The sequence below is a fragment of the Opisthocomus hoazin genome, chromosome 26 (genome assembly GCF_030867145.1).
Source record: "Opisthocomus hoazin isolate bOpiHoa1 chromosome 26, bOpiHoa1.hap1, whole genome shotgun sequence".
Taxonomy (NCBI): Eukaryota; Metazoa; Chordata; class Aves; order Opisthocomiformes; family Opisthocomidae; genus Opisthocomus; species Opisthocomus hoazin.
In genome coordinates this window covers 6,423,147-6,447,690 of record NC_134439.1, presented here as the reverse complement: position 1 = coordinate 6,447,690, position 24,544 = coordinate 6,423,147, and the positions used below count along the sequence as shown (strand labels likewise).

The 24,544-nt window shown below is 47.2% G+C and overlaps 1 protein-coding gene across 6 annotated transcripts in view; it reads left to right on the top strand.

The window, feature by feature from the left end:
- The window catches only part of MAP3K14 (mitogen-activated protein kinase kinase kinase 14), a 28,374-nt gene extending 4,887 nt beyond the window's left edge, over nucleotides 1-23,487 (top strand). For 3 of the 6 annotated variants that reach the window (XM_075443902.1, XM_075443898.1, XM_075443901.1), the window contains 15 exons: nucleotides 4,912-5,182; nucleotides 5,753-5,822; nucleotides 7,630-7,843; nucleotides 7,978-8,586; nucleotides 9,645-9,782; nucleotides 11,964-12,093; nucleotides 12,793-12,924; nucleotides 13,364-13,468; nucleotides 14,179-14,342; nucleotides 14,723-14,873; nucleotides 15,516-15,866; nucleotides 17,040-17,146; nucleotides 18,535-18,679; nucleotides 19,252-19,352; nucleotides 20,253-23,487. In XM_075443902.1, the coding sequence (XP_075300017.1) occupies nucleotides 4,930-5,182; nucleotides 5,753-5,822; nucleotides 7,630-7,843; nucleotides 7,978-8,586; nucleotides 9,645-9,782; nucleotides 11,964-12,093; nucleotides 12,793-12,924; nucleotides 13,364-13,468; nucleotides 14,179-14,342; nucleotides 14,723-14,873; nucleotides 15,516-15,866; nucleotides 17,040-17,146; nucleotides 18,535-18,679; nucleotides 19,252-19,352; nucleotides 20,253-20,417 (2,835 nt within the window). In that variant the 5' untranslated portion in view covers nucleotides 4,912-4,929 and the 3' untranslated portion in view covers nucleotides 20,418-23,487. Of the gene's footprint in view, nucleotides 1-1,945; nucleotides 2,640-3,861; nucleotides 4,250-4,911; nucleotides 5,183-5,752; nucleotides 5,823-7,629; nucleotides 7,844-7,977; nucleotides 8,587-9,644; nucleotides 9,783-11,963; nucleotides 12,094-12,792; nucleotides 12,925-13,363; nucleotides 13,469-14,178; nucleotides 14,343-14,722; nucleotides 14,874-15,515; nucleotides 15,867-17,039; nucleotides 17,147-18,534; nucleotides 18,680-19,251; nucleotides 19,353-20,252 lie in introns of those variants that run through there. The other 3 variants (XM_075443900.1, XM_075443899.1, XM_075443903.1) reach the window with 3 other exon arrangements.
- The last annotated feature ends 1,057 nt before the right edge of the window (nucleotides 23,488-24,544 follow it).

Sequence of the window (24,544 nt, the reverse complement as noted above, 5' to 3'; positions counted from 1 at the left end):
TAGGACGGGGAGGTCCCCAAAAGGTGTATGGTCTGCTTTTCAGTTGATATTCTCTGCTCTAGTGATGCAGAAATTCCTGGCTCTTCCCAGCTGTTGCTTTGTTGTAGTGGTCAGCAAAGCAACGTTGCTAAAATGCTAGTTGTGTTGTTGTGATAAACCAGTAGCAGCTGCAAAAGAGAAGGGTAACCTGAGTTAATGCATTGTTCATAAAACTCTTCTCAATAAGGAAGTGGGAAACCTCACTGAGACAACATGATTTTTTTTTTTCTTTTTTTCAAACTAAATGTCAACGTGAAACTGCTGCTGAATGTTCGCACTCAGACTAGGAGAGGAAATCTGCATACATTGAATCTTACTTGATAGTCTTATGTATATTTTAAAGCTCTTTCCCAAGTCTTTTTTAACCAAATCTGGGGGCTACTCCACAAAACGTGAACTGAAATTCTCCAAGAAGCTGCTGGCAAGGGAGATTTGACCCAGGCAGACCAAGCAGGATCCCATGTTATGGTGTGCTGCAGTGTTTCAGTGCCGGAGAGGTATCTGCGTTACTTTTTCCCAGCTATGAGTCTCTCTTTCTACATACATAGTAACTTCATGAAATGTAGAAATGTGCTTTTAAGGTCCCTGCTACAAATAGCTTCCAGTTGGTATGGAAGAGCTGAGGAGGATGAACAGGGACTTGTTTAGAGAAGGGTGGAGGGAAGAGATTTTAAAGGAGCAGAAAGCACATAGTTGTCTCTTACATTAATAATGTTTGCGTGTCTCCTAAATTCTGACTCCCTACAAGTCACAGATGCCCTTATCCAGTATATGAGTTTCTCACAGGAGCACAGACATTGTCTGAGGGACGAGTTGCCACTGCCATCGCACCAGTGCCTCCAGAGCACAACTGATACTGTGCTTGGCTTTCATTCTGTAAAAACGCACTTTCTTTTTTACAGCAGTGAGAACTAACGCTAATTACCCAGAGGTGAGTGTAAAACCTTAGTGAAGATAAGGAGCAAGTAGTCCTCAACGCTGCTAGCAAAAGCCCATTGTGGGTTGGGGGTGTAGTATTCGCTTTTATCTACTGTATCATTAACCCGACTTCCCCTTTCTTCCTTGAAATTAATGGGCTCGTACACACGTCTACAGAAGGAAGAAAGTCAGGGAGATTGAAATCGAGAACTGCAGTTGAATCTAAGTGACTCAGATGAGGGAGAGGAGGTTTTGAAAACCAGAGAAGCAGTTTGGGCTATGAAACAGCCACGCTCCAGCTCAATAACTTGAAGCTCCTCACATTGCACGTACGTAACTTGTGTCTGTACAGGAAGCAGTGCTCATCCTGGAGCCGTGGCCAGTAAATAGGCAGCCGAAACCGCAGCTCCAACGTGTCTCATGTGGGCAAATCCTGTTCTTAGTGGTCTTGCCGTGGAACCTAAGGTCCCCGTTTACTGCTCCCGAGGCTCTCTTTTACCTAGAGCTTCCCTGAGGAGGACTGCACCTGGGGCCTGGGCCTGAGAGACCGAGTGCCTATGTCCAAATTAATGAGGCTTACGAATGCTTTGCGCCTCTCTGGATTGCCACCCCCTCCAAGTGCACAGAGATGAGTCTCACTGGTTCGGTTCTGAAGACATAGCTTCAAGATAAGTTACGCTTCAAAAATTACTTAAAAGTTCTGATTTTGTTTCTTTTTTTTTAATCACCACTTCTGCTGACTACACAGCGGAAAATAGTTGGGTTTTTGATTCTTATAAGGACTTGAAAATCGTGCACCAACAGTTAAACTGGGCTGGGCTTGCAGCTTCGGTGCCTACACAGCCTTGTAGACCTGAGTCACACATTAAACGGCGCGCTGGCGGCTGCCCTGTTGGAGGACCTTGCTTACAATAGCTACCTCTTGTTTTTTCAGGTCGGCAAGGGAGGTATGCGCTTTGTTGACTTTAGTCACAGTAACTTTCCTTGCTACTCTGCTCCATTTCAGAGGGTGACAAGGACTTGCAATTTTGCTCCTCCCCTCCCTCTCTTGTCTTTTAACTAAGCTGCGGAGTGACTTGTAGAATTAGGTATTTTTTGGCGCTGGGGATGGGTTAGGGCTGCAGACCTTGAAGGTCCTTGAAGGTGAGGGGAGGGCCAGGAGAGACAGAGTTAATGCAAATCAGGAGAGAGTGAGTACAAAAATAGCTCTGAACTTGTCGGTTTGGTCACTGGTGGCTTGGGTTAGTCATCTGACAGGCTCTCTTTCTGCTGCTCCAAGGGATTATTTTACAGCGCTGAGATTTGACATAATTTCTGTAGAGGAGAGGGAGCGAGCCGGGGTAATGAGTGGGATGCTGTCATCAGCACTTCTTTTGCACAGCAGCTGTTCTGTGTTTAGCTGCTGAATGTGGTCATTGTTGACTTTCCTTGTATACCTGCCAGGTTGTTAGGTGACTCATTTACACATCACACCAAGATTCATGGCTCCCTTCTTTCCTTGGTGGTCCTTTGGGCACAGAGCACCCACGGATTTTGTCATTTTCCTGATTGAGCTCTGTGTTTCCAGGAGCCTGTTGGAGTAAATGTCCTGTTGCCCCAGGCAGCTGCTCCGGGTGGGTGGAAAGGAAAGAAAAAAGGGAAAGAGAATCCCTGGCACAGATTTACACGGGTGAGCCTCAAAGGTGTGCTGCTGTGATAGTTGTGAGAACTTGTTTTTGCTGGCCTCCCTTCAAGTGTCCCTGCTCTTCATCTTCTATTGGGTTTGTGGTGCTTCACACCTGTATGTGTTTGCGGAGGTTTCTGATTTTTCATGGGTGGTTTAACGATGGAAAAATTAATTTTAAATTTTTTGCACTTGAGCTGCGAGAGGACTGGCCCAAGGAAGTGACACCTACAGTTAAGGAGCAGTAGAGCATATTCTGGTTTAAAAGAAAACATCTATGTTTGAACTTTTCTGGAATGTGGTGTCCCCCAAGGGTCAGTACTGGGCCCAGTTTTGTTTAATTTCATCAGTGACCTGGATGAAGAGTTAGAGTGTACCCTCAGCCAGTTTGCTGATGACACAAAGCTGGGAGGAGTGGTGGACACACCAGCAGGCTGTGCTGCCATTCAGCGTGACCTGGACAGGCTGGAGAGCTGGGCAGAGAGGAACCTGATGAGGTTCAACAAAGACAAATGCAGGGTCCTGCACCTGGGGAGGAACAACCCCAGGCACCAGTACAGGCTGGGGGCTGACCTGCTGGAGAGCAGCTCTGTGGAGAGGGACTGGGAGTGCTGGGGGACGACAGGGTGACCATGAGCCAGCAGCGTGCCCTGGGTGCCAAGAAGGGCAATGGGATCCTGGGGTGCATTAGGAAAAGTGTGGCCAGCAGGTCGAGGAAGGTTCTTCTTCCCCTCTGCTCTGCCCCAGTGAGGCCCCATCTGCAGTGCTGTGTCCAGTGCTGGGCTCCCCACTTCAAGAAAGATGAGGAGCTACTGGAGAGAGTCCAGAGGAGGGCTACGAGGATGAGGAGGGGACTGGAGCATCTCTGCTATGAGGAAAGGCTGAGGGAGCTGGGCTTGTTGAGCCTGGAGAAGAGAAGGCTGCGAGGGGACCTTAGAAATGCCTCTAAATATCTGCAGGGTGGGGGTCAGGAGGACGGGGCCAGACTCTGTTCAGCGGTGCCCAGCGACAGGACAAGGGGCAACAGGCACAAACTGAAGCAGAGGAAGCTCCAGCTGCACCCGAGGAAGAACTTCTTCCCTCTGAGGGTGACGGAGCCCTGGCCCAGGCTGCCCAGGGAGGCTGTGGAGTCTCCTTCTCTGGAGATATTCCAGCCCCGCCTGGCCGCGGTGCTGTGCAGCCTGCTCTGGGTGACCCTGCTTGGGCAGGGGGTTGGGCTGGGTGACCTTGGTTGGTCCCTTCCAACCCCGAACGTGCTGTGATTCTGTGAGTCCAAGGCGAAGGCACCAAGGGCTAACCCAAAGCCCTGTTTCCTGTGGGCTTGTGGTCGGTCCCCATTCCTGATTTCCACCCCACAATATACCCCTGTCCCGTCCCGCAGTGCCTTGCTTCCATGCTTCTTTATGCGTCTCCCTTTCCACCCCTGGCTCCCTTCCACCTTCCTCTGCGCTGCCAATTGGCCAGGATTTGGCATGTGCTGGGACTTGTTTGGAGCTGCGTTGACGCTCACTGGTCAGCGAGCAGCCCGTGCTGATTGACTCGCCAGCTGCTGCCAAGCGGAGGGGATCGTCTTTTCCAGCGCCGTCGCTGTGCCCTGTCCAACACCAGCTTCTGTTCATCCCATACGCCGTAAGAGCTCTGCTTTTGTCGGGCTTGACCAAGGATTTCAGAGGTTATTGGCAATGAAGGGGAAGGAAGGGGAGCAAGGGAGGGGTTATGTATGGGCAGGCTGATTGCCTAGCCTTGTTTTATTGGAAGGAAAAATGAGAAATGGATTTGAGAGTGACTGAGTACAAAGAGGAAAGTAATTAGCAGGATTTTATGGCTGTTTTATGTGGTGTGAGAGCACAATGTAATTTCTCCTAGATGCACTCTAGGAGAAAATCTTTCATATCTTTTCTTTTTTTTTCTTTTTTGGTTATTGGAGAATATTCTTCCTGTTTAGTGATACGAGAGTTCCCTCTTCTATATGGTTTCAGTGTTTGTATTTAAGCTAAGGGAATATACCAAGAAAAAATTTCCCTTCGAAACCCATGTGGTCTCGTATTTTTAGTACTGAGAAGAGCATTGATTATTTAGATCTTCAGTGGTACAAGTCAGGGGTGGAGAGCTGGCAGTCTTGGCTTCTTTTGCGGCTCCATGCTCAGAGGTTGGGTAGGACCTTGATATGCTTTAAATTATTTAGTAGTCCGATACCTTCAGCAGCCTCCTGTTTCTCATGAACTTGAAGCTGCTTCTGCCTGTGAAGTATTTTGACAAGTGTTTTGCTTTGGTTTTTTGTTCTCCCTCAGTAACTCTGAACCTGGGAAATGGCAGTGATGGGAATTACGTGCCAAGGAGCTCCTGATCCAGCTGTCAAGCAGAAGAAGGAGCTCACGGCTACCAAGGGGCTGAACGAGACAGCGAGTGAAAAGCAGAGCAGTGTTTGCAAAGTAGAAGATTCGAAGAAGGTCATCTTTCACAGTCAGTGGAAAATCCTGAATGATGTAATCACCAAAGGAACAGCAAAAGAAGAAACAGAAGGAGGCTGTGCATCGATTTCTATTATTGCCCAAGCAGAATGTAAGTAGCAGGGCAGTCTGCTCTTCATTGAGAAAAAGGAATGTGTAATGCAGTATGAGATCTCCCTCACTTTGCACTCCTGGAGAGCTGAGCTGTAATCTATTTGTAATCCCAAGTGGGGTGGAGATGGTGACACATCCCAGTCACTATTTTGGAAGCTCGTGAAATCTCCTAATAATGTGGCAGCAGCCACCGAATAAAGCATAAATAACAGAACAGCATGTGGCCACTGCACCTAGCTGCTGTGACTATAAATCTGTGTCCTGCTGGGTCATCTGTTCTTGGCTGACTTCTGAAAGGTGTTTCAAACGCAGCGGGGGAAAGAGAAGAAAAACAAAACAAAGCTGTCAGGTGGGAAGGAGCTGGGGGCTCAGGAGATTGCAGTGCTGGGAAGCTGTCTGGTGTTGGAGGAGGAGGAACATAGTGTGGGTGATATGGCACGACTGTGTGGCAATTTGTCTGGATCACTGGTTTAGCAAGTTGGTGGAGTTGCTTCTTAGTCCAGCTGGTACCAGGAGAGACTCTGCCTGATAATGGAGACATGTGATGATCCTCTTTTCTTTCACACAGGTGAAAACAGTCAGGAGTTCAGCCCCACTTTATCAGAGAGATCCTTTATTGCTCATAGTAAGCGTTACAGGTGAGAGACCCCTTAACATGAATACGCACCTTCCCTGTTCTGTGTGCTGGCTTGCTCCAAATCACCCTGGCTCTGTGTGCTTACAATATTTTTTTCCAAAAGCACTCCTATTTGAATTAGCTTTTCTGTCTGAGGCTCAGGAAGAGCATGTCTTTCCCCAGACATCTTCCTCAAAAACTTTTTGTGTTAGGAGAAAATATAAATTTAGGCACAAACCACTCAAAACACCTTGCATTGTCTCATTGCCAGTGCCTGCTGATTGCCTTCTGCCTCTGTTTCTGGGTTGTCAAACTTGTTTTGAAATGACTGAGTCATTTTTTGAGGTTCATGGGCTTGAAGTTTTCAGTGATCCTGTTGAAACCATGTTATACCGTCCCGTTTGAAAAGTTGTGGGAAACTTAGGCTGCTGCTAGAAGTAGTCCTGAGAAAAAGGAACTGCTTTGTTTCTGGGTAGGGTACACAAAAGGGGATGAGAGAAGGACCTTTACTTAATGACAGCATCAGCAGAGAAATAGTTGTGAACAGAAGCTGAAAGCGGTGAAGAGGGACTAACAGTTGTGATAGAGAAATGGAGGCCTGGGACTTGTGTTTCTGAGGTCTTCTGGGAGTGAGCCACTTCTTCATGAAGAACCTGTGCCCTGTTGGGGCACATACTGGAGCTTTACTTGAGCACTGGGGATTTACGGAGCAGCTCCAGTGGTCTCTGGAGTGGGTGCCTGGGATACAGAATTCGGTGCTGCCTGTCTGCTGGCAACTTTCAGACACTGAATCTGGCCCTGTGAGGTGTGTGGTTTCACATTGCCCACTGACTTCATGACGTTGTCCGATGAACCAACTGAAGAAATGCAGGGTGAACTGTTTCTGAAGGGGTTTATGTGGAATGCACACCAGCTAGATGTTCAGGTTCAAGGCAATGCCATCACCTAGAACTCTACTTACTGGATATTTAGCACTCAGTGGTGCGCTGAAACAGCAGGAAAAGATGGACAGAGCAATGCTGGCTGTGAACTGCATCGCTGTTCATTAAAGGCAGACGATATACTGCATGGATCAATAAAGCAGTGATGATTTCTTCACTTGAAGATCAAATATCCTGGTTTTTTCTTACAACTCGATTAAAAAAATCGAACTACTATGATTGGTATTGAATAACTGCAGGCAAATGTTCCTCTGGAGAGCTGTCTCTGTTTGTGCAGACCCCCAGCTGGTGCGCTGGCCAGTGCTGTTTTGTGTATGTATGCATTCCTAGAAATATATTGTAGTATTGAGCTTTACATGCCAGAACATTTTGGCTTTTTGAAGCTATTTTATTTGAATGCGCTTAGGCGTTCCTTTTCTTTGGTGCAAAGCTTATTTTTCTTTCAAATAGAACAGACGTTTATATTATGAGCACTTTTATTAATTTTAACAGTTTTTCAAAATTGCATTTATACATAACCTCTGTGCTCACTATAAATCCTAGACACAAACTGTCTCAGAGCAACCTGGAGACATTCAGTGCTTTTCCCTCTACTTTGCTGTCTAGTCTTGCTGTTCCTTGCAGAATTTGCAAATACTGAGAGACTTAATGCTTTGCTTCCCCCACACGCCCCCGATATTTCTTTGTTACGATGCCAGATACACTACTGTGCCTTGATATTGAAGTTACAAATGCTGTATATTAAAAGGCAAGAAGTTACGACATAATTCTCTATTCTTTAAATCTCAGAAGGCAGAATTGCTAATTCTCGTTCTGTTGTTGTAATTGCTAACTGGAGGTGTGCTTTCACCGTCAGATCTAAGAGCCTTCATGCATTTTGGTTTCCAGTAGCCGGTCAGACAGTCTCGATCAAATCCCCAACAATGTGGCCCATGCGACGGAGGGGAAGATGGCACCTACCTGTTGGAGGGGGAGGCATCGTGGTAAGACGAAAAAGAAACGGCACAAGAAAAGATCCAAGCTGAAAATACAAACAGTGGCTGCTGGCAGGCGAGGTCCCAGAACTCCAGAACAAGAGAGCTGCACCCCAATTCCCGTTCAGGTGAGACTCCTTAAGCCTTTCTTTTGTACTGTTGGGACCCCTGCCAACTCCTGGCAATTCCTGGTTGAGTTTTTGGGTGGCTATACTGAGGTTCCTGCTCAGCTGTTTTATTTTGGTTTTGTTTTATTTTCTAGGAGGATGAATCACACCAAAATAATCTTTACAGAAACGACTTTTGGGTTTCAGAATTTAACAAGGACTTGGCCTATGATCCACTGCCATTTGAGAAACCGGAACAAGTTCTGTCCATGGGCAAACTCCATTCACCAAGAAGCCAATACAAAATAGAACTGCACAAGTTGATAAGCCCTATTCAGTGCCTTAATCATGTTTGGAAACGGCACTGTCAGAGGGACAGTGTTCCACAGCCTGAAACTCTCCATCCTTTTCCCTACAACATAATGCCCCCTCATTTCCCACATCTGGACAGTCCTCTCCGTGCCATGAAACATAATGCTCTGGAGACGTACTTCCATGGCGATCTCAACTATCAAGACAAAGACCATCACTTATCTGGCCTAAACTTAGAATATAGCTTCCCCAAATGCGTCAACCAGTCCATAAAAATCAGTTCAGACAAGATTTCTGTGGAAGAATACTTGGTAGACGCCTTGAAGGGGAGCGTGAGTCTCGGTGAACCGCAAAATTTGGCCAGCCTAGCCAAGACGTGGAGAGGAGGTGGTGTGGACCCGAAGGAACAGTTTCATGAAGCAGATGAAAATGAAGGCGTGCTACTTAATGAGGTGATCTTCTGACCCTACACACTAGTGTCGTGGAAGGCAGAGCTTCTCCTGGGCTTCAGAAGAGAGATAGTCTGCATCCATGTGCTAGCTTCTGTGACAAGACTGCCTTTTCTGAATGGTTCTTGATATGGTTGAAGACTGCCAGTTAAAGATGCAGTTTTGGTTTTTGAAGGATGTAAAGCCCTGTCTTAGACTGGTGGCTCTAATTTGTTCACTCATTCACAAAATATGCATGCTTGTCTGTGAGAAGTGTTTCTGTGCTTAGTCTGTCTTCAAACATGTCTTCTCTGTTTGTCTGGAGAGAACCCAGTCCATTCAGGTGAACAGGCCGTGATGTTTTGTTGGCTAGAGATGGCCCGGACTGTGACACGGACAGAAGCCAGGGACACGTAGATTGTAAAGGCGCAAACAGCATGTCTGCTGCCTCTGGTAGGATGCCAGCAGCTTGCTCATTGTCCCTTGCCAGACACAGGGCTTGGGCTTAGCAACTGCCTGTAAATCTTAGAGGCATGATTCATTTCTTCTGAATTCAGCTTTCTCTTGCCACCGCCCCTCAGAGGGCTCTTCTCTGGAATCAGGGTCACCCTGTCTGTATTGTTGGTGGAGTTCAGGGTGTCGCTTACCTGCTTGAATACATTTACACGGAGACCGAAGGTGCAATTTTGGTCAACTAACTATAAAAAAAAGGTTTAGCTCACCCATAGATGTCTGCATTTAGTCACGTCAATCTTGTTATGTCTGTGGGAATTAGCTTTGTGGTTATGTCCTGCATGTGACGGGAATAGTTTGGAGCTCCAAAGCTATCCAAATACTGGTGGCCTTTCTTTGCAACAACGGGGTGCACTCGTTTAGATCGAACAGAGCCCCCAGAAATCAAGTAGGTCCTCCCGTGTCGTCTCCTCTCAAACCTGCGACAGCAGTAATTTTGTACAGGGATTTTTAGAGGGATGTGGCAGTACCTATCATTGTGCGTTTTCTGAAAAAGTTGGACTCTCTCTGTGGAGCTCAACAGTTGTTTCTTTCCTTGTTTCATGTGTTTTCTGATTTTTAACTTCCAGAAACTAAAGCCAGTGGATTACGAGTACCGAGAAGAGGTTCATTGGACCAAGTGTCACGGTTCTTTGGGCATTGGCTCTTTTGGAGAAGTATATAAAATAAAGGACAAACAGACAGGATTTCAGTGTGCTGCCAAAAAGGTAATTATGTGTGAGAAAGGGGATTTCCTGACACAAGAAGGCATATGGAGAAAAAGTCTTCTCCTTCCAACTGCCATGACTGTAGGTACCTTGTACAGCCACAGTGAAAAGCTGCTGTGGTTATGTCCAAGGAGAAACTTTGAGGTGACGGTATGGAGAGAAGCAGCAGATGGAGAACCTGTATGTGCACATGGGATCAAGCTTAGCAGCCAGAAAGCGGTTCATTTGGCCTTCGAAGCGTGCTGCAAGGGATCTCGGTTTCTGTGCCGAGACAGGCCAAGAGAGCAGAGATTTCAGGCAGATTGTAAATGCGTTCCTAGTGACTGGGGGGGAGGAATGGCTGTGTGAGTTGTCTGCTTAGCTAAGTATTCTCATCTTAAAACATGTTTAGTGTAAATGGGGACATGGCAGGTGTTTCTTTGTTGAAAAAGGAATAAAGTAGGAAAAAATAAGGCGGTCAGTAGGCACTTAAAATGGAGAGAGCTTGCATCTGCTCAGTGAGTGTCAGATGCAGTGCTGGCACACTGTAATGAGGTGATTCTGGTACAAGTGCAGCAAAGGATGTGTATTTTTCCAGAAGTTGTCTTAATAATCTGTTGTACACGCCATTGTCATACCATGTATAAAGTGTGTGGAATATAATTTGAGTCAAGGTATTGATTTGTGGGCGGCCATGGGGGGGCCTCAGAGGTGAAGGCAGAGTGAGAATGCAAGTGGATGATGCGAATGTGAACTGTTGTGTTTGAACGTAACGCTCGAATAGTTTCATCACCTCTGTGCACGGATGTTTCTCACATTACTCCAACAGAAAACTTTAACAGCGTGTGGGAAGCGTTTGTCTTCAGTACAAAAACATTATATGCAAAGAGATTTGGAGCTTGCATTTTTCAATTTAAAATGTTTGCTTTTTCTTGTTTACGTTGGTCTCAACATGATGTATTGCCTGTGGGAAGATGCAAGTGGCAAGACTAAGCCAGCTTGTCCACTTTTTTAACCATTTCATCTGTCCGCTATATAGAAGCGAACATACTTCAAGCACGTGGAAAATTATTTCCTATTCTGCATCCTCACATTTTAGATGTGGAATTTTGTGGCAACATGACCAGCTTGTTCTCTGGCAGTATGTAACTACTTAAATTTATTATCCATTTTGCAAATACACAGTCTTAAGAAAAGCAGCTGTTACTAGTGGGGTATATTTTCAGGAAGGAGGCGTGGTAGTGCTGAAAAGAAAGACACAAGAGCAGGAGAAGCTGAAGTCTTTCAAAAAGTCAATTTATTTTTTTTCCCTAATTACTGGAGGACTTCCAAGGATGCTTCTGTAGATCAGAAATACATCTGCTCAGACCAAACTCTTAAACCAGTGAGTTCTAACATGCAGGCTGGACGCTTAACAGCCATGTATTTCATTTTGCCTCGGTAACTGTCTGGAATTACTGCTGTCTGCCTGTGTTGGAAGGGGACTACCTGACCTGCTTTCACCACACTTGGGGCTGTAAGCACCTGCTCTCCAAATTTGGAGATTAAAGAAAACTGGCTATAGCTGGATTGCTGACAGTGAAGAAACAGGATAGGTCTTTTTCCCACCAGAATCTTAATGACTCATGTTTTCCTTCTGGTCTTTAGCAAACTCGTGTTCTATTTTGTTTGGCCGAACTCAGTGAGTAGAGTTTTTCTTTAACCATGTTTCTGTACAGGCTGAGTACCACCTAAAAAGGTGATAGTGTCGATCACTGCTTGTGGCCGTATTTCATATTCCCTCCTGTTTTGGGGGACATTTATTTTTGCTAAGTACTGCACCATCCTTAGATATTTTTTCTTCTTTCATGACAGCAGAATGCTTAATTTGTCAGTATTATCTTTTTAACTGAGACAGAAATTACCTTCCTGCTGAAGATTGCCAGTACTCAGCCGCAAGCCGGAGGTATTGCAACCTGGCATCGTTTTTTGACAAATCTTCACTTTACTCAGACACTGAGGATTTAGGGGCTCTCATTGTCCTTGTTCAGAATCGTTCTAAGTGTTCCTTGTTGTTGCTGTACCCTCTGATTTCTGTTAACGAAGGTTATCCTTGTGCCTCTGCTGTTGAACAGTGTGGGACACTCTGACCCAGGCATTGGGGAGGGACGGTTCTGTCAGGATTTGTTAAATTTGTTCAGTGCTGTGTCTTCGTTTCTGTAGGTACAAGTCGAACACTTCCGTGCAGAGGAGTTAACGACATGTGCTACACTGGCAAGTCCTAAAGTTGTCCCCTTGTACGGAGCTGTGAAGGAAGGACCTTGGGTGACCATCTTCATGAAGCTGATGGAGGGTGAGAAAGGAACAACCACAATGCAAGCACCATTGTAACTGTTGAATGCAGTGGACGTTGATCTCTTCCTCCTGCCCCAGTTTTAAATCTGTTAGTTCTTTGGTGTTCCTGGCATTAATTCCTGAGTGGGTTGGGACAGGTGTGTCTAACCCATGCTGGTGTGTAGCAGTGGCCTCTCTTGGGGGGAATCATTTCCAGTCCTGCCTCACTCCAGTTCAAGATGTGTATCTCTCGAGCAGCAGCTGCAGATTCTCACTGAAACACGTAGCTGGTGCTGGTTTTTTGTGTGGCACCATGTGTTGTACTGGGACAGGGGATACTGTATCAGCAAACTGGGTGCTTCCATTACCTGATGCTTGTTTCCCAGCCAGGATCACGGAAAATGCAGCCTCTGAAGAATCAGCTGGCGATCAGTAGCGCCTAGAAGTGTCTGGTCTGATCACAGCATAGTTGCCTTTGACACAGAGCATTAGCATTTGACCATTAGACTGACACTAAGCAAAAGGCTTCATGAAAGAGGCCAGTTTCTGTGGCAGTAAGAATTTTGGGAATAAACAAAAGGAGCAGACACATATGTGGAAGATAAGGGCTGTCAGACCTGGCAGTTCACATTTCTTCATCAGGAACAACGAGGAACACTGATGATGCTGGGAAGAATTTGAAGATAAGCTAACGTGGACTTTCTGGATTCCTTTCTAGGTGGCTCACTAGGTCAGCTAATTAAACAGAGTGGCTGCCTGCCAGAGGACAGAGCCCTCAGTTATTTGGGCCAGGCATTAGAGGGCTTGGAGTATCTTCATGCTCAAAACATTCTCCACGGAGATGTAAAAGGTAGGATGATACTTAGGGTACCTTGTTCTTCCCTTTTTCTGACAAGGAGCAAACTGTTTGGAGATAAAGTTACTGAGTGGCAAAAGGTTATTTACTAGATTTTCAGCTCTGCATTTGAGAATAGATCTTAACTTGGTTCTGAAGAGCTGGGCATGTCATATTTGTCACCTCTTTCTTTCTGTCATCTGGTGGGTCTGACAGGCTGTTTGCCCAGGCTGCCCCACCACTGGGGTAGTGGAATCTCCAGGACAGAGAATTGGTAGCTTATAAGCAGAGATAATTCTGGTCGCATACTTGCTTAAGGCAGTGATGCTCCGTAGGAGTAATAGACCTTGGTTTGGGCTTAAAAAACTGGAGTTCTGTGGGCTTTTGACTTGTTTTCCATCTTGATGACCATAATACAATGGAGACTGGCTAATTATAAACTTCTCATTGCCAGCGGAAAACGTGCTCTTGTCTGATGATGGAAGCAGGGCTCTTCTGTGTGACTTTGGTCACTCTGCTCACCTTCATCCAGATGGCCTGGGCAAGTGCTTGGTCACAGGTAAGGATTTGCTGCTGCGATTCTAAAGAATCGCACTACTGACTCATTCTTTCTTTTTGAACATTTACATATGGCCAATTTGCAAGCAACTGTATTTTCCAGACTTAATGTTGCTCATAGTTTTGCATTTATTGATATTACTGTGATGTATCCCGCTGACAGCTGAAGTGAACTTAGAGTTGAGAGGTGGTCCTTATCTCCCAGCCTAGAAGGCTGTTGTAGTTTTTGTAAGATGATGTCAGCATACTACATTCAGTGTTCTGTCCATGGAAGAAACCAATGGAAACTTAAAAATCTAGCTCTGACTTGTCATGTAACCTCACTGAACAGGTGGGGAGGAATCCTGACCTCCACCAAAGCCAAATTCCTCACTGACCTTTGTGCAGTTAAGCTTTACAGTGCTTTTTAATGCAGTTGTTGAAAGAGAAGGATGTCTTTTCTAATGCCAAGCTCACCGAGCATCATGTTTTGCCTCCCAAATTTGCTTGGAAGGGGAGTTTATTACCTATTCTGTGTATAAGGGATGGGACTGATACGGAGATGTAGCCTTTGAACAGCTTGTAAGAGGACACGATGCTGGTTTTTGGGTTAAGGTGACTTGTTTCTCACTTTAACTGAAAAGACAAGGAGGCTGCCTTGGGCTTCCCAGCAGTTCCATTGGAACAATTCTCTAGTTCACATGCAGTGAGTTTTCATTTGAATGGTTTTAGGGAACTATGTGCCTGGCACCGAGACTCATATGGCTCCGGAGGTGGTGATGGGAAAGCGTTGTGACTCCAAAGTGGACGTCTGGAGCAGCTGCTGTATGATGCTGCACATGCTTAACGGGTGCCACCCTTGGACCCAGTATTACAATCACCCGCTCTGTCTGAAGGTAGGTGACCCAGCGTGTCTCCGCTCAAAGGTGCGTAAGCCTGTGAAATCTCGTTATACCTAGCTGGAGAGCAGTCGTTTCAGGAAGGCTGGCCGAGAGCCAGCTGGGCCGCTAAGGTGCTGCCAGCCTTGCTTCGGAAGCTGGTCATTTCTGACGCCTCTGACTGCTGTGTATTGCATACACTGGGGCTGTTTCTTTTCTATCCTGCTCACGACTTGGGTGTGACTTTTTAGCCATTCAGCTGTAATCAAATTAGTGCTCATATCTCTCATTTAATGCTGTAATTTCAGTTGGAAACGCTCTCGGTGTGGGAAGAACCTTTCTGAAATCAAGTGAAGCCTCTCTGGTCTAACCTCTTTCACTTCCTGTTTGTTACACAGATAGCTAAAGAGCCACCTCCTCTGAGGGAAATTCCACCTTCCTGCAACCCTCTCACGGCTGAGATCATTAAAATGGGTCTGGAGAAGGAGCCTGTTCAGAGAGCATCTGCGTCTGAACTGAAAACGAAGACCAGCGTCGCTCTTCAAGAAGGTAGCGATGCCCCATATCTAAAGCTGCTTATTCACGCTGGTAAAGTGGCCGGTTGCTAGTTAGATCAGAGGGGTCCTGTGGGAAATAGCAGTATGTTTTACTGTTCGGTATTTCCTTCACACAGGCTTCAGCCCTGATATATATGTTTGGGTTGATAGCTTTTTCCCACAGCTGGGTGTTTCTCACTCAAATAAATGATAATTTCCTGTGTGCTGTCACATGCCCTTGCTTCCTTCTCCGCTCGAAGAAGACAGTGTTGTGCTGTACGTGGGTTTGTTAAGGTGTGTGCTGTGGCTGGGCGCGTACTCGGCTGAAGTGTCAGCTGCATCAAGTGAGCTGAAGGCTGGTACGCAGCACAAGTGAAAGCAGAGGTTTGTTGCATCCTGACCTGTAACTCTGCTTGTGGTCCCGTCTTGCCTATAAAACTATCCATAACGTATTTGAACTTAATCCTGCTGGAAGGTTCTGTAATACAGCAAGAGTTTGTGGAGGTGTTCTGGCTTTGTCTTTTGAAGAAGCTGGACATTTTACAGCAAAATAAAGTTCAGAAACGCTTACTGTGAAGGAAAACTTTTACCTCTCTTTTTTTTTTTCTTCTTTTTTCCTTATTTGGTAATGTTTGTTTGCGTTTTGTTTTTATAGTGGGAGGGGTGACAAGCCCTTGGAAAGGTGAATACAGAGAGCCTAGACATTTCTCTTTGAACAAAGAAAACAATCCACAGACATCCCTATCCCCCACAGTGAGCCCAGTTTCTGAGACTGGTTCTGACCCAAAACTGGCAGTCAAAGTGTCTTGTGCGAGCCCAGTTGTACCACCACCATCTCCGGAGCAAACAGAGGAGGTGGAGGGAACCCCTTGGAACATGTGCAAGGAGTTACCGGAGACCTGGGATCCTCCACCTCTCTCCTCGACCCCTCTCCCCCTAAAGAGCTGCAGCCATGTGGAGAGAGCAACAACCATTTCGGAGCAGGAGCTTCAGCAGCTGGAAATAGGTAAGCGATGTGCTATGTAGGGAATTCGGCTTTTTGCTTGAGCGCGTGATGAAAATACAGCTGCTTTCTTTCAGCATCTTGACAGTTATTTCTGGTTTCTGAGCTTGGATGTCATTCTGTTCATAGTTCCTCTCTTGTTGCACAAATTGCTCAGCCTTCCTTGAAATTACCAAAACTAGTAGTTCTTAACCAATGAAATATGCCACAAAGGTAGTGGTCAGGATTTCCTTCCATTCTTTGAACAGTGGAGCGAACCTCTGTGAGAGGTGCAGGAATCTCTCAAAAACCAGCCAGTTTCAGACTTGTGCTTATGTGTGCTGTGTAAACAGTGTCTGCAATTCCCACTTTATCTGGAATTTTGGGTTTTCAAACAGAATTCTTTTAATAAACAGATAAGCCTGTTGTATGGGAGATGGCAAATGAAGCAGTATAGGTAAAATCAGTCTGCAGCTGTTTGTTCTGGGCATTGGAAAACCTACAGCCACCAGCCGACGAACGTGATTGCCAGCAGCAATCCAGGGTTTGAAAACCAGCAGTGAGTTCAGTGTGAAAATCGGTGAAGTAATAGTGCAGTTCCATTGCCCCAGTATAACTCAACATTTCACCTTGTTTTATCCCATATTTTCTAGTCTTTGTGAATGCGTTGAAAACTTCAAGCTAGGAAGAAGGTGTCTTGAAATGTAACTGTTGTTGCAAAACTGAGGGATGGCATTTGAGGGGTTGCTGAGGGCCAGCTTTCTGCTCAAATGGCTTTGGATCTCCAGCAGCCTTGTGAGGTCTGGATATCATCCGTGTAAATTACTGCAAGAGTTGAGTATAGAAGTTTGTCCTTTCCCTGGGTATAATGTGGCTGGATCTAGAGTGAAGACAGAAACATGACATACTAGGCAAGAACGGGGAAATTCTGGGTGCTCGTCCTGTCTCTGGCATTTTGCATGTCACTGCACAACTCATCTGGCCTTTCTGGCTCAGTTTCCCTATTTTCACAGTCGTGGCCGTAGCCTCTACTTAGCAGAGGAACTGTGTGTCCTGTGTTTTGTGGACACGAATACCAATGTTCATGAGATAAAGCTGAAGAAGCTTTGGGTATTAATTGCTGTAATTGTGGTTAGAGCAGGGAGGCATGAAAGGAAACGCTGGAAATGTCTTCCTTCTCTTCCCTTTTGCTTGCAGAACTGTTTTTGAACAGCCTCTCACAACCTTACTCGCTGGAAGAGCAAGAACAAATGCTTTCATGTCTCAGCATCGACAGCCCGTTCGTGTCAGATGCCAGTGAGAAGGTGAGAGTAAATGGATGCTGGCCGTGTTATTGTGTGTTTGGGGGGCGTCAGGGCGAGCACCTCTGGGAAGCTGGAGTCTGTGACCAACAGACATCCGGAGTTTCTCACGTTTGTTGCTGCTTTTTGACACCAGTTTGCTGGAGAGTACCTTGGGAAGAAATCTTTGTTCTTGGGCAGTGGGTATTTAGGGTTGTAGCTGTTCTTTAGCTCACTGTCCAGCATGGATCCCTGTCCTCCAGTTGCTCTCCTGTGCTGTATACTCACAGTGAGCGTTAAGTGTGTGGATGTGGAAAATCTCAGCAGCCTTGACCCTCCCTGTGCAGAAGCAAGGAACTGAAGAAGCAGTGATGAGCGTAGGAGCTGTACCAAGGTGGACCAAATGGCTGTGCAGCCCAGGGTCTGCTTCCTGGCAACAGCCACTAAAGGGATGTTCAGGGAGAGGGCAGAAGTACAGAGACCCTGCTCTTGGATATTCATTCCCAGCCTATGGATCTGTTCTCCATGAATGTTTTTTAACCCATTCATACTAATGACTTACATAGTCTACATTACTTAATACCAAGTTTGATTAATTTTGTTTGCTCTATCTCTGGTGTTCCTAAGGTAGGGAATACCAGTGAGAAACACTGAATAAGCCTTGTTGAACCAGGGAAGGACGTAAGCCCTTCAGTCATTGTTTTCAAAGACATAGTGTCCAAAATTGTATAGCCTGCCATCTACAGGAGTCACTTCTGACTGTGAGCTGCTTTGTTTGCAATTTCTGTTCCTCTTCTCAGCCTTCTAATTCTTTGAGGAGGACTGAGCAGAGTTCTGTGCAGTCGTTCAGCTGTTAACACCGCATGGTGTGCGATGTGGGATGTGACTCTGCTTCTTTTCGTCGTCTTTTTTTTTTTTCCCCCCCCTAATGTCTAACCCTAACATTTAACTTGACTTTTGGCTGGTACTTACCACTATGCTGATGCTGTCAGATTGACCTTCTACACAGCTCTAAGATAGGACAGACTTTTCCAAGCAGTACAGCAATGTAGAGTCTGTGTGTGTTTGTGTACAGCTAACTGTTTTTCCTGGGTGTTACTTGCCACTTATTGACATTAGAATTTTATCTGATGTTCTATTCTCCTGTCACTAAGTACAATAAAACCCTTTTTTTCCTCATCCAGCTCTGCAGCTGATTGTTGATTTGACTACTGAGAATAACTTACTATGTCTGCAGACTGTTATGTTGTTATCCATCCCCTTTTCTAGGTGGCAGGTAAATGTGGAGTAACTCAAGGCCCCTAGATCCCTGTGGACTTCTACTGTTTTCTTCCTGAGGTTATTTTAATGTTTATCTCATGCAAGCTCATTTTCTTTAGGAGCCTTTGACAAACTTGTTCTTACTTCCACAGAACTCCATGAAGGCTTCTCATAGCTTGAGGGACACTATGAGCTCTGGGATTCATTCCTGGAACAGCCAGACAGATGGCCAGAGCTTCAGCTGGAACAACCTGCTGAACCGCAGTCGGCACACCGACACTCCCAGCTATTTTAACGGTGAGTCTGAATATCTAACGTTTGGACAAATGGCCAGGTATCACTTTCTCAATATCTAGAGGGTCTGGGATGTGGAGTCTTTGAGATCTTCTTATCCTTCGGTTGCTGTGTCAGCACAGAGCCTCCGAAAAGCACACGGGCTGTCAAGAGGCCAAGTTTGCTGCAGTCGTAGGTGGGAGGAGGCACTCAAGTCTGTGTAGTCTGGTAAAGGCCAGAGAAGTTCCTGAATGCACAGACTCTGGCTCAGCTTTGTGTGCCTTGCCTCGTGCAACTGCCGTGTGCGAGAATGTATGCTTTATACCCATAAATGTCTACAAAGTAATTCTGAGGGCATGTTGTGCACATGAATACATCTCTTCAGCTGCTTTCTGGCTAAATCCAGCTCTGCTCTGTGAGTCATTGCTGTCTTCAGGAAGCCTCCATGCTCAGTGAATAGACCTACATAAATGAAATGCTTAAAGACAAAAATGAGTTCTTCTGACCTATGTACATTGCTAATTGATTTTTCTGTGTTGGACTGTGAAGTCATTATGCCTACAGCAGAAGTTAATGACTTCTCTTGTGCATTTCAGGAGTAAAAATCCAGATCCAGTTGCTAAGTGGAGAAAACCTACACATCAGGGATTTCCACAGGACAAAGGTGGGAGACATTGCCACTGGGATAAGCAGCCAGGTGAGACACCAAGCTGGGAGATGAGTACAGCTTTTTGTCTGAGAGGCAATTTCTTCCGTAATGCAGCCTTATAATGCCTTAAAACCAGTGACCCAGAAGTCCACACAAGGACACTAATGACACATTTAGTAACATAACTTCAGTGCTGCTGTTAGGAGTACAACACCAGAAAACGTTTTCTGAATCATAAGCCATTGCTAACTGTTGTAGGGGCCATAGTGATCTCCATCGTAGAAGGTACCTGGTGCTGCACCTTAAAAATCCTTCTCCTCAACTAGACAGAGAAATTCTTTCCCCTCTCCCTAAAGAAGAATCGCCATATGACTCTTTCATCAAGAGCAGTTAAATCAGCTAAGGGAAAAGGGCTTTGTTTGGCTACGATGCTTCTAACTTTTGAGGTTGGAGGAGATATCAGCAGACTCCAGTGAACCTCACTGTGGGCCTCTGGCAGTCCCTGAAAGAAACTCCGGAGTGTTTCTGCGACTGTGACTCATCCGAGTGTGAAATGTGGTGATCGTCTCTAAACAAAGAGATTGCGGAAGTCCAGACACTGTTTCAGTGGTGTTGGTTCTCTGTGGTGTACTTCGTTCTCCTGGACATCACAAAGTGAAATATCACTAGCCTGCAGAGGAGTTCACAGTGCCCAGACACGGGCGGTTCAGAGCCACCAGCAATGGCCAAAAGCTTGGGTGAGGCGGTTCGGCAGCAGGGTGGATGCCACCTACTGCCATTTCTGAGACACCTTCTTACAAGAGAAGGTTAGAATGTTCCTGCCAAGCACAAGCCTCCCTCCTGGAGCTTTTCTTGGGTTGGGAAGGTGTTTGCTGGTTTTGACAGAGGAATATTACATTGTGAAAGAGCCTTGAGGTGCCACTGAGATGTGTTTGTTCTGCTTCACAGATCCCAGTCCCTGCCTTCAGTCTGGTTACTAAAGAAGGCCAGCCGGTTCACTACGACATGGAGGTCCCCGACTCTGGTATTGAGCTGCAGTGCACCCTTGCCCCTGACTGCAGCGTCAGCTGGACATGGCGAGTCAAACACGGTCAGCTGGAGAACAGGCCGTGAAGCTGTTCCTGTTTCGGAGGTGTTTACCTTGTTGAAAGAAGGAATTGCAAAAGCTTCCACCCACCCCTGCCGTGGAGCACCAAGTGCAGTTGCTGGTGTTTTGTGCTGAAGTAGGATAGCGGTTCAGCAGCTCACTGCTCTCGGGCCTCACTTCTGTTGTCCGTTCTGATCCAGTTCCAAGACATGTCCTGACCTTAGATGTTCCCCAGAACAGCGGGAATTAACTTGTTTTGGGTGTGAGTGTTAGGTTGAGCTTGAGAATGGTGGGTGGAAATTCCTGCTTTTCAGAGGAATGCGATTGTGCATTTCAGGAGCGTAGAGGGATTGGGTGAGAACTCCTGGGGCTCAGCCTCCGAGGTGAACTGGTAGTTGCTGGGCTTGCCCCAAGGAGGAGGTTGGGTATCTTCGGTGCAGCTGTGGTTGTTTGTACAGAGGGAGCTGGCTAACTTCCTTCTAGCTGGAGGAAAAACTGAACGTTTCTGTAGGCTTTGGGTAGCATCATCTCTACCTCAAGCCTTTCGCATGGGGAAAGTTGACAGCAGTAACTAGCTGGGTTCTTGGTTTCACCTCCCACCCTTCCCCGCAGACGCTTCCTTCTTGAATCAGAAAAGAACTTTGTTCCCAGAAAGAGCTTTGCTTGCAGCTCTCATCTTCAGGTCTCCTCTCCGCCTTAGGAGCTGGTGCTCTCTCTCTGGTGTTGCTGCCGACGCTGTCTGGCAGGTGGGGCAGGAGGAGGGGAAGGTGCTCCTTGGTGGCCAGGGTGGAGGGGTTGTGTTCCTCCGTCCTATTTCCACCGCTGACTTGGGACTTCTCGTGAACTGTCCCATCCACGTGGCTTCCCCTGGAGGGGGCAGGGACAGCAGCTCTGTCAGCTCAGACAAAGTCTGAATTTTGCTGCAGCATTTATTAAAAATCTCACTCCCAGCGCTCGGTGCGGCCGGCAGCTCGGCCTCGCTGGAGCTCGGTGCCCCAGTTCCGCGTGGTGTGTTGGCTCCAGCTGTCTTCACCGGCACTGACGGATGGCACGAGGCGTCGTACTGCTCCCCTTCTGTCAGAAGGTGTTAAGGGAGGGGGACGGGCTGCTGGGCCCATAATGCCTTAAGCTTTGAACTTTTTTTACTGATTTGTGAGTTGTTTGGAGTACGCTGAAACTGCGTGGGTCAAATTCAGACGGGCGGGTGTTGTAACCGTGCTGTAACCCAGAGCAGAACCAGAGGGAGGGTTAAGCTGTGAGTGTACCTGCTGGGGACTGCTCAAAGTCCTCGTGGTCCCTTGCCGGTGTGCTGTGGCTCTTCCAACGTGCGGCCTCTCAGCAGGGGCTCTCTGCATCCAGGCTGAGCAGAGGAACAGCTCCCAGAAAGCAAGGCAGGTCCTGCCGGGTCTATCCTGGTTCTGAGGGACCCGACGGGGCAGGAGTGTTTGCAGTTTTCCCAAGTGGAGTTCACTTAGAAAATAGCTGGGAAAAGTCATACTCTGGGCCTCCCTTGGTGAGGACCAGTGCTCCGTGAGCAACTGAAACTCTTTCCCTTTGGTCTCCCAGAACATCGGATGGTTTTGATACACCAGGCAGCGACATTCCTAATCGGAAAACTGAAGTTGTGATGCAATAAAGTGGAATTCTTGAGGAAAAATGAAACCTGTCACTGCTATGGGTATAGTTTTTATAGCACTTTTTGTTCTGAAGCACTTAATACGTTGTCCAAAATAGACACCTAATTATAGCTGAAATGCCACATGAAGAGCCTTTTTAGTAAACAATTAACACATTACGCATGTCTCTTCCAGGAAGGAGTGGGGGGAATGGGTAGGTTGGCTTGATTTTGGTGTTTTTCAGATACCATAAACTGCTAAGAATTGTAGGCTCTGGAGCAGGAGGGACCAAAATGCCTTCCCAGGAGCTCCCAAGCATGTATTCAGTGCACCGACCGATCTCCCCACGCCTGGCCCCTTCCTAGGCTTCGTCTGAGGGGGAGAGGAGAAAAACCTGTTGGTTGTTTCTAAGAAGAGTCTGTTGGTGATGTGTCAATACGAAAGCGTGGTCTGTTCCCTTCCCAAAGGCTGCATCTCGTGGCTTTCACTGTTTGCGAAATGCTTCGATGTACAGGTGTACAGTTTTGCACCGTGGTGTTAGACTGAAGTTCTGCCGAGCAGCAGGGCGGGGTGCAGCAGCCCGCTGTTTACGGGACTTCTGAGCTTTACACTTCATCTACAGCATTAACGGTAACCTCAGGCCACCTCCAGAGTGGGTGAAAGGCAGTAAACCCTGGCGAACCCCGAATGTCTTTGCTGGGTAGATGGAGAATTCCATGTTCTCCTGTACCCTCACACCAGCATTAGCCAGTATCTCCCTGTTTGTTTTGTCCAAAACCTTCCCTCCTCTTTTGCTGCCCCCTCAAGTGACAAAGAGAGGCTGCAGATTTCCACCGAGCAGTTCTTTTACGTGACAGCCAGCCAGACGAGCGGGCTGTGGCGGCAGCAGTCCCTGCCACGTGGGACAGACGCTTCGGCTGACACCGCAAACCACTGCTGCTTTCTTACCGTCCTGAGACGTGGCTCTCCTCTCGGGGGTATCTCCAGGGGTTTCGTGGTTTTGCTGCCTACCAGCTTGGGATCTCCTCGACTCTCTCCTGCTGCCAGGACACTTCCCTCTTAATTTGACTGGTCATTTTTGCAGCGACGAGCATAAAAAGTCCAGCTTCCAGATCAAGGCTGGCTGTGCAATACTGACAGAAGAGAAAGTCAGGAAAGGTTTTTGTTATCCATATATAAGAACATAACTAGTCTTTAGGACAGAACCCCAGTTCAGGGTAGGAAGGACAAATAGCAGTAGGAGGGACAAACACAGATGGCTCTTGTCGTGTAGCTCCTCCTGAAAGTCTGGAAAAATCACCATTGGTGAAGTGATACGGAGCTGGTAATCTCTGGGATGGGCAGTACTGGCGTGGTGAGGGCGGTGGAATGACTAGCTTGTGTTGAACGAATGACACTTTATAAAACTGTGATTTCTTGAAATTAACATTTTTGACCTGCGTTTTCACAGGAGAAAAAAAAATAAAGCTGGAAAAAAAGATTCTCTGTTCTCATTGCCTGTGGTTTGATATGTTGTCCCAGAGAACAAGACGATGGTCCTGAATATGATGTTTTTCACAAAGGGAAGCCTGGTCTGGTTGAACTCTGCTCTACGTTACCCTTGTTTTGGGGGGATGCAGGGAGAAGTCATTTAACGGTAACTTTGATGGATCTAAGCGCAGGAATTGCTGAACACGCTGGTATCTCTCTGTTTCCAGGTCCATAGCCCACTCTGCTGCTCCTCTCCCCCTGCAGCAAGGGGAGTCGCGGTCCTGGGAGCTGCTGCGCCTTCCCCTCGGCCGTTCGAAGGCAGCTCCGGGAGCCAGAGGCACCGGCTCGGGCCGGCGGAGCTCTGGAGCTTCGCCCACACCTTGCAGCCAGTGCTTCTGCTCCCTGCGCCTGCCCGAGCTGTTGGTCTCGGCGTAGGCGCTGCGTTTCTGTTTGATCAGGGCTGTGGCAGCGCCAGCGAGCGAGGGGGGTCGGTTAGCTCGAAACATAAACCCCAAATTGAAGTGGGGGGGGGTTGCTATCGCCTACCTGTGTTTGTGCTGTGAACACAGAAGTCAAATCCGTTGTCCATAAAAAAACAGTTGGGTGTTTTGTCGCAGGACTTCCCCATAAACACACAGGTCAGCGTAGGGAAGCCCTAGCCCAGCTCTTGTCTCTGAGGACGGCCCAGCTGAGAGGCAGTACCAAACAGATTGCGCTGGGCCTTTCCCCCAGGGTTTCTGTGCCTCCGCGCTGTGGGTGGCAGAAGCTGTGGCCTCCTCGCCGCAGTAGCCCAGCAGAGATGGGTGCGTGCCTGTGCAGGTGCCTGGTCGCCTTCTTGCCTGGGGACACTTGGAATCACAGAATGCTTTGGGTTGGAAGGGACCCTTAGAGGCCATCTAGCCCAGCCTCCTGCAGTGAGCAGGGCCATCTTCAGCTGGATCAGGGTGCTCAGAGCGCCGTCCAACCTGGCCTGGAACGTCTCCAGGGATGGGGCATCTCCTACCTCTCTGGGCAACCTGGGCCAGGGTTTTACCACCCTCATGGTAAAAAATTTCTTGTATCTAGTC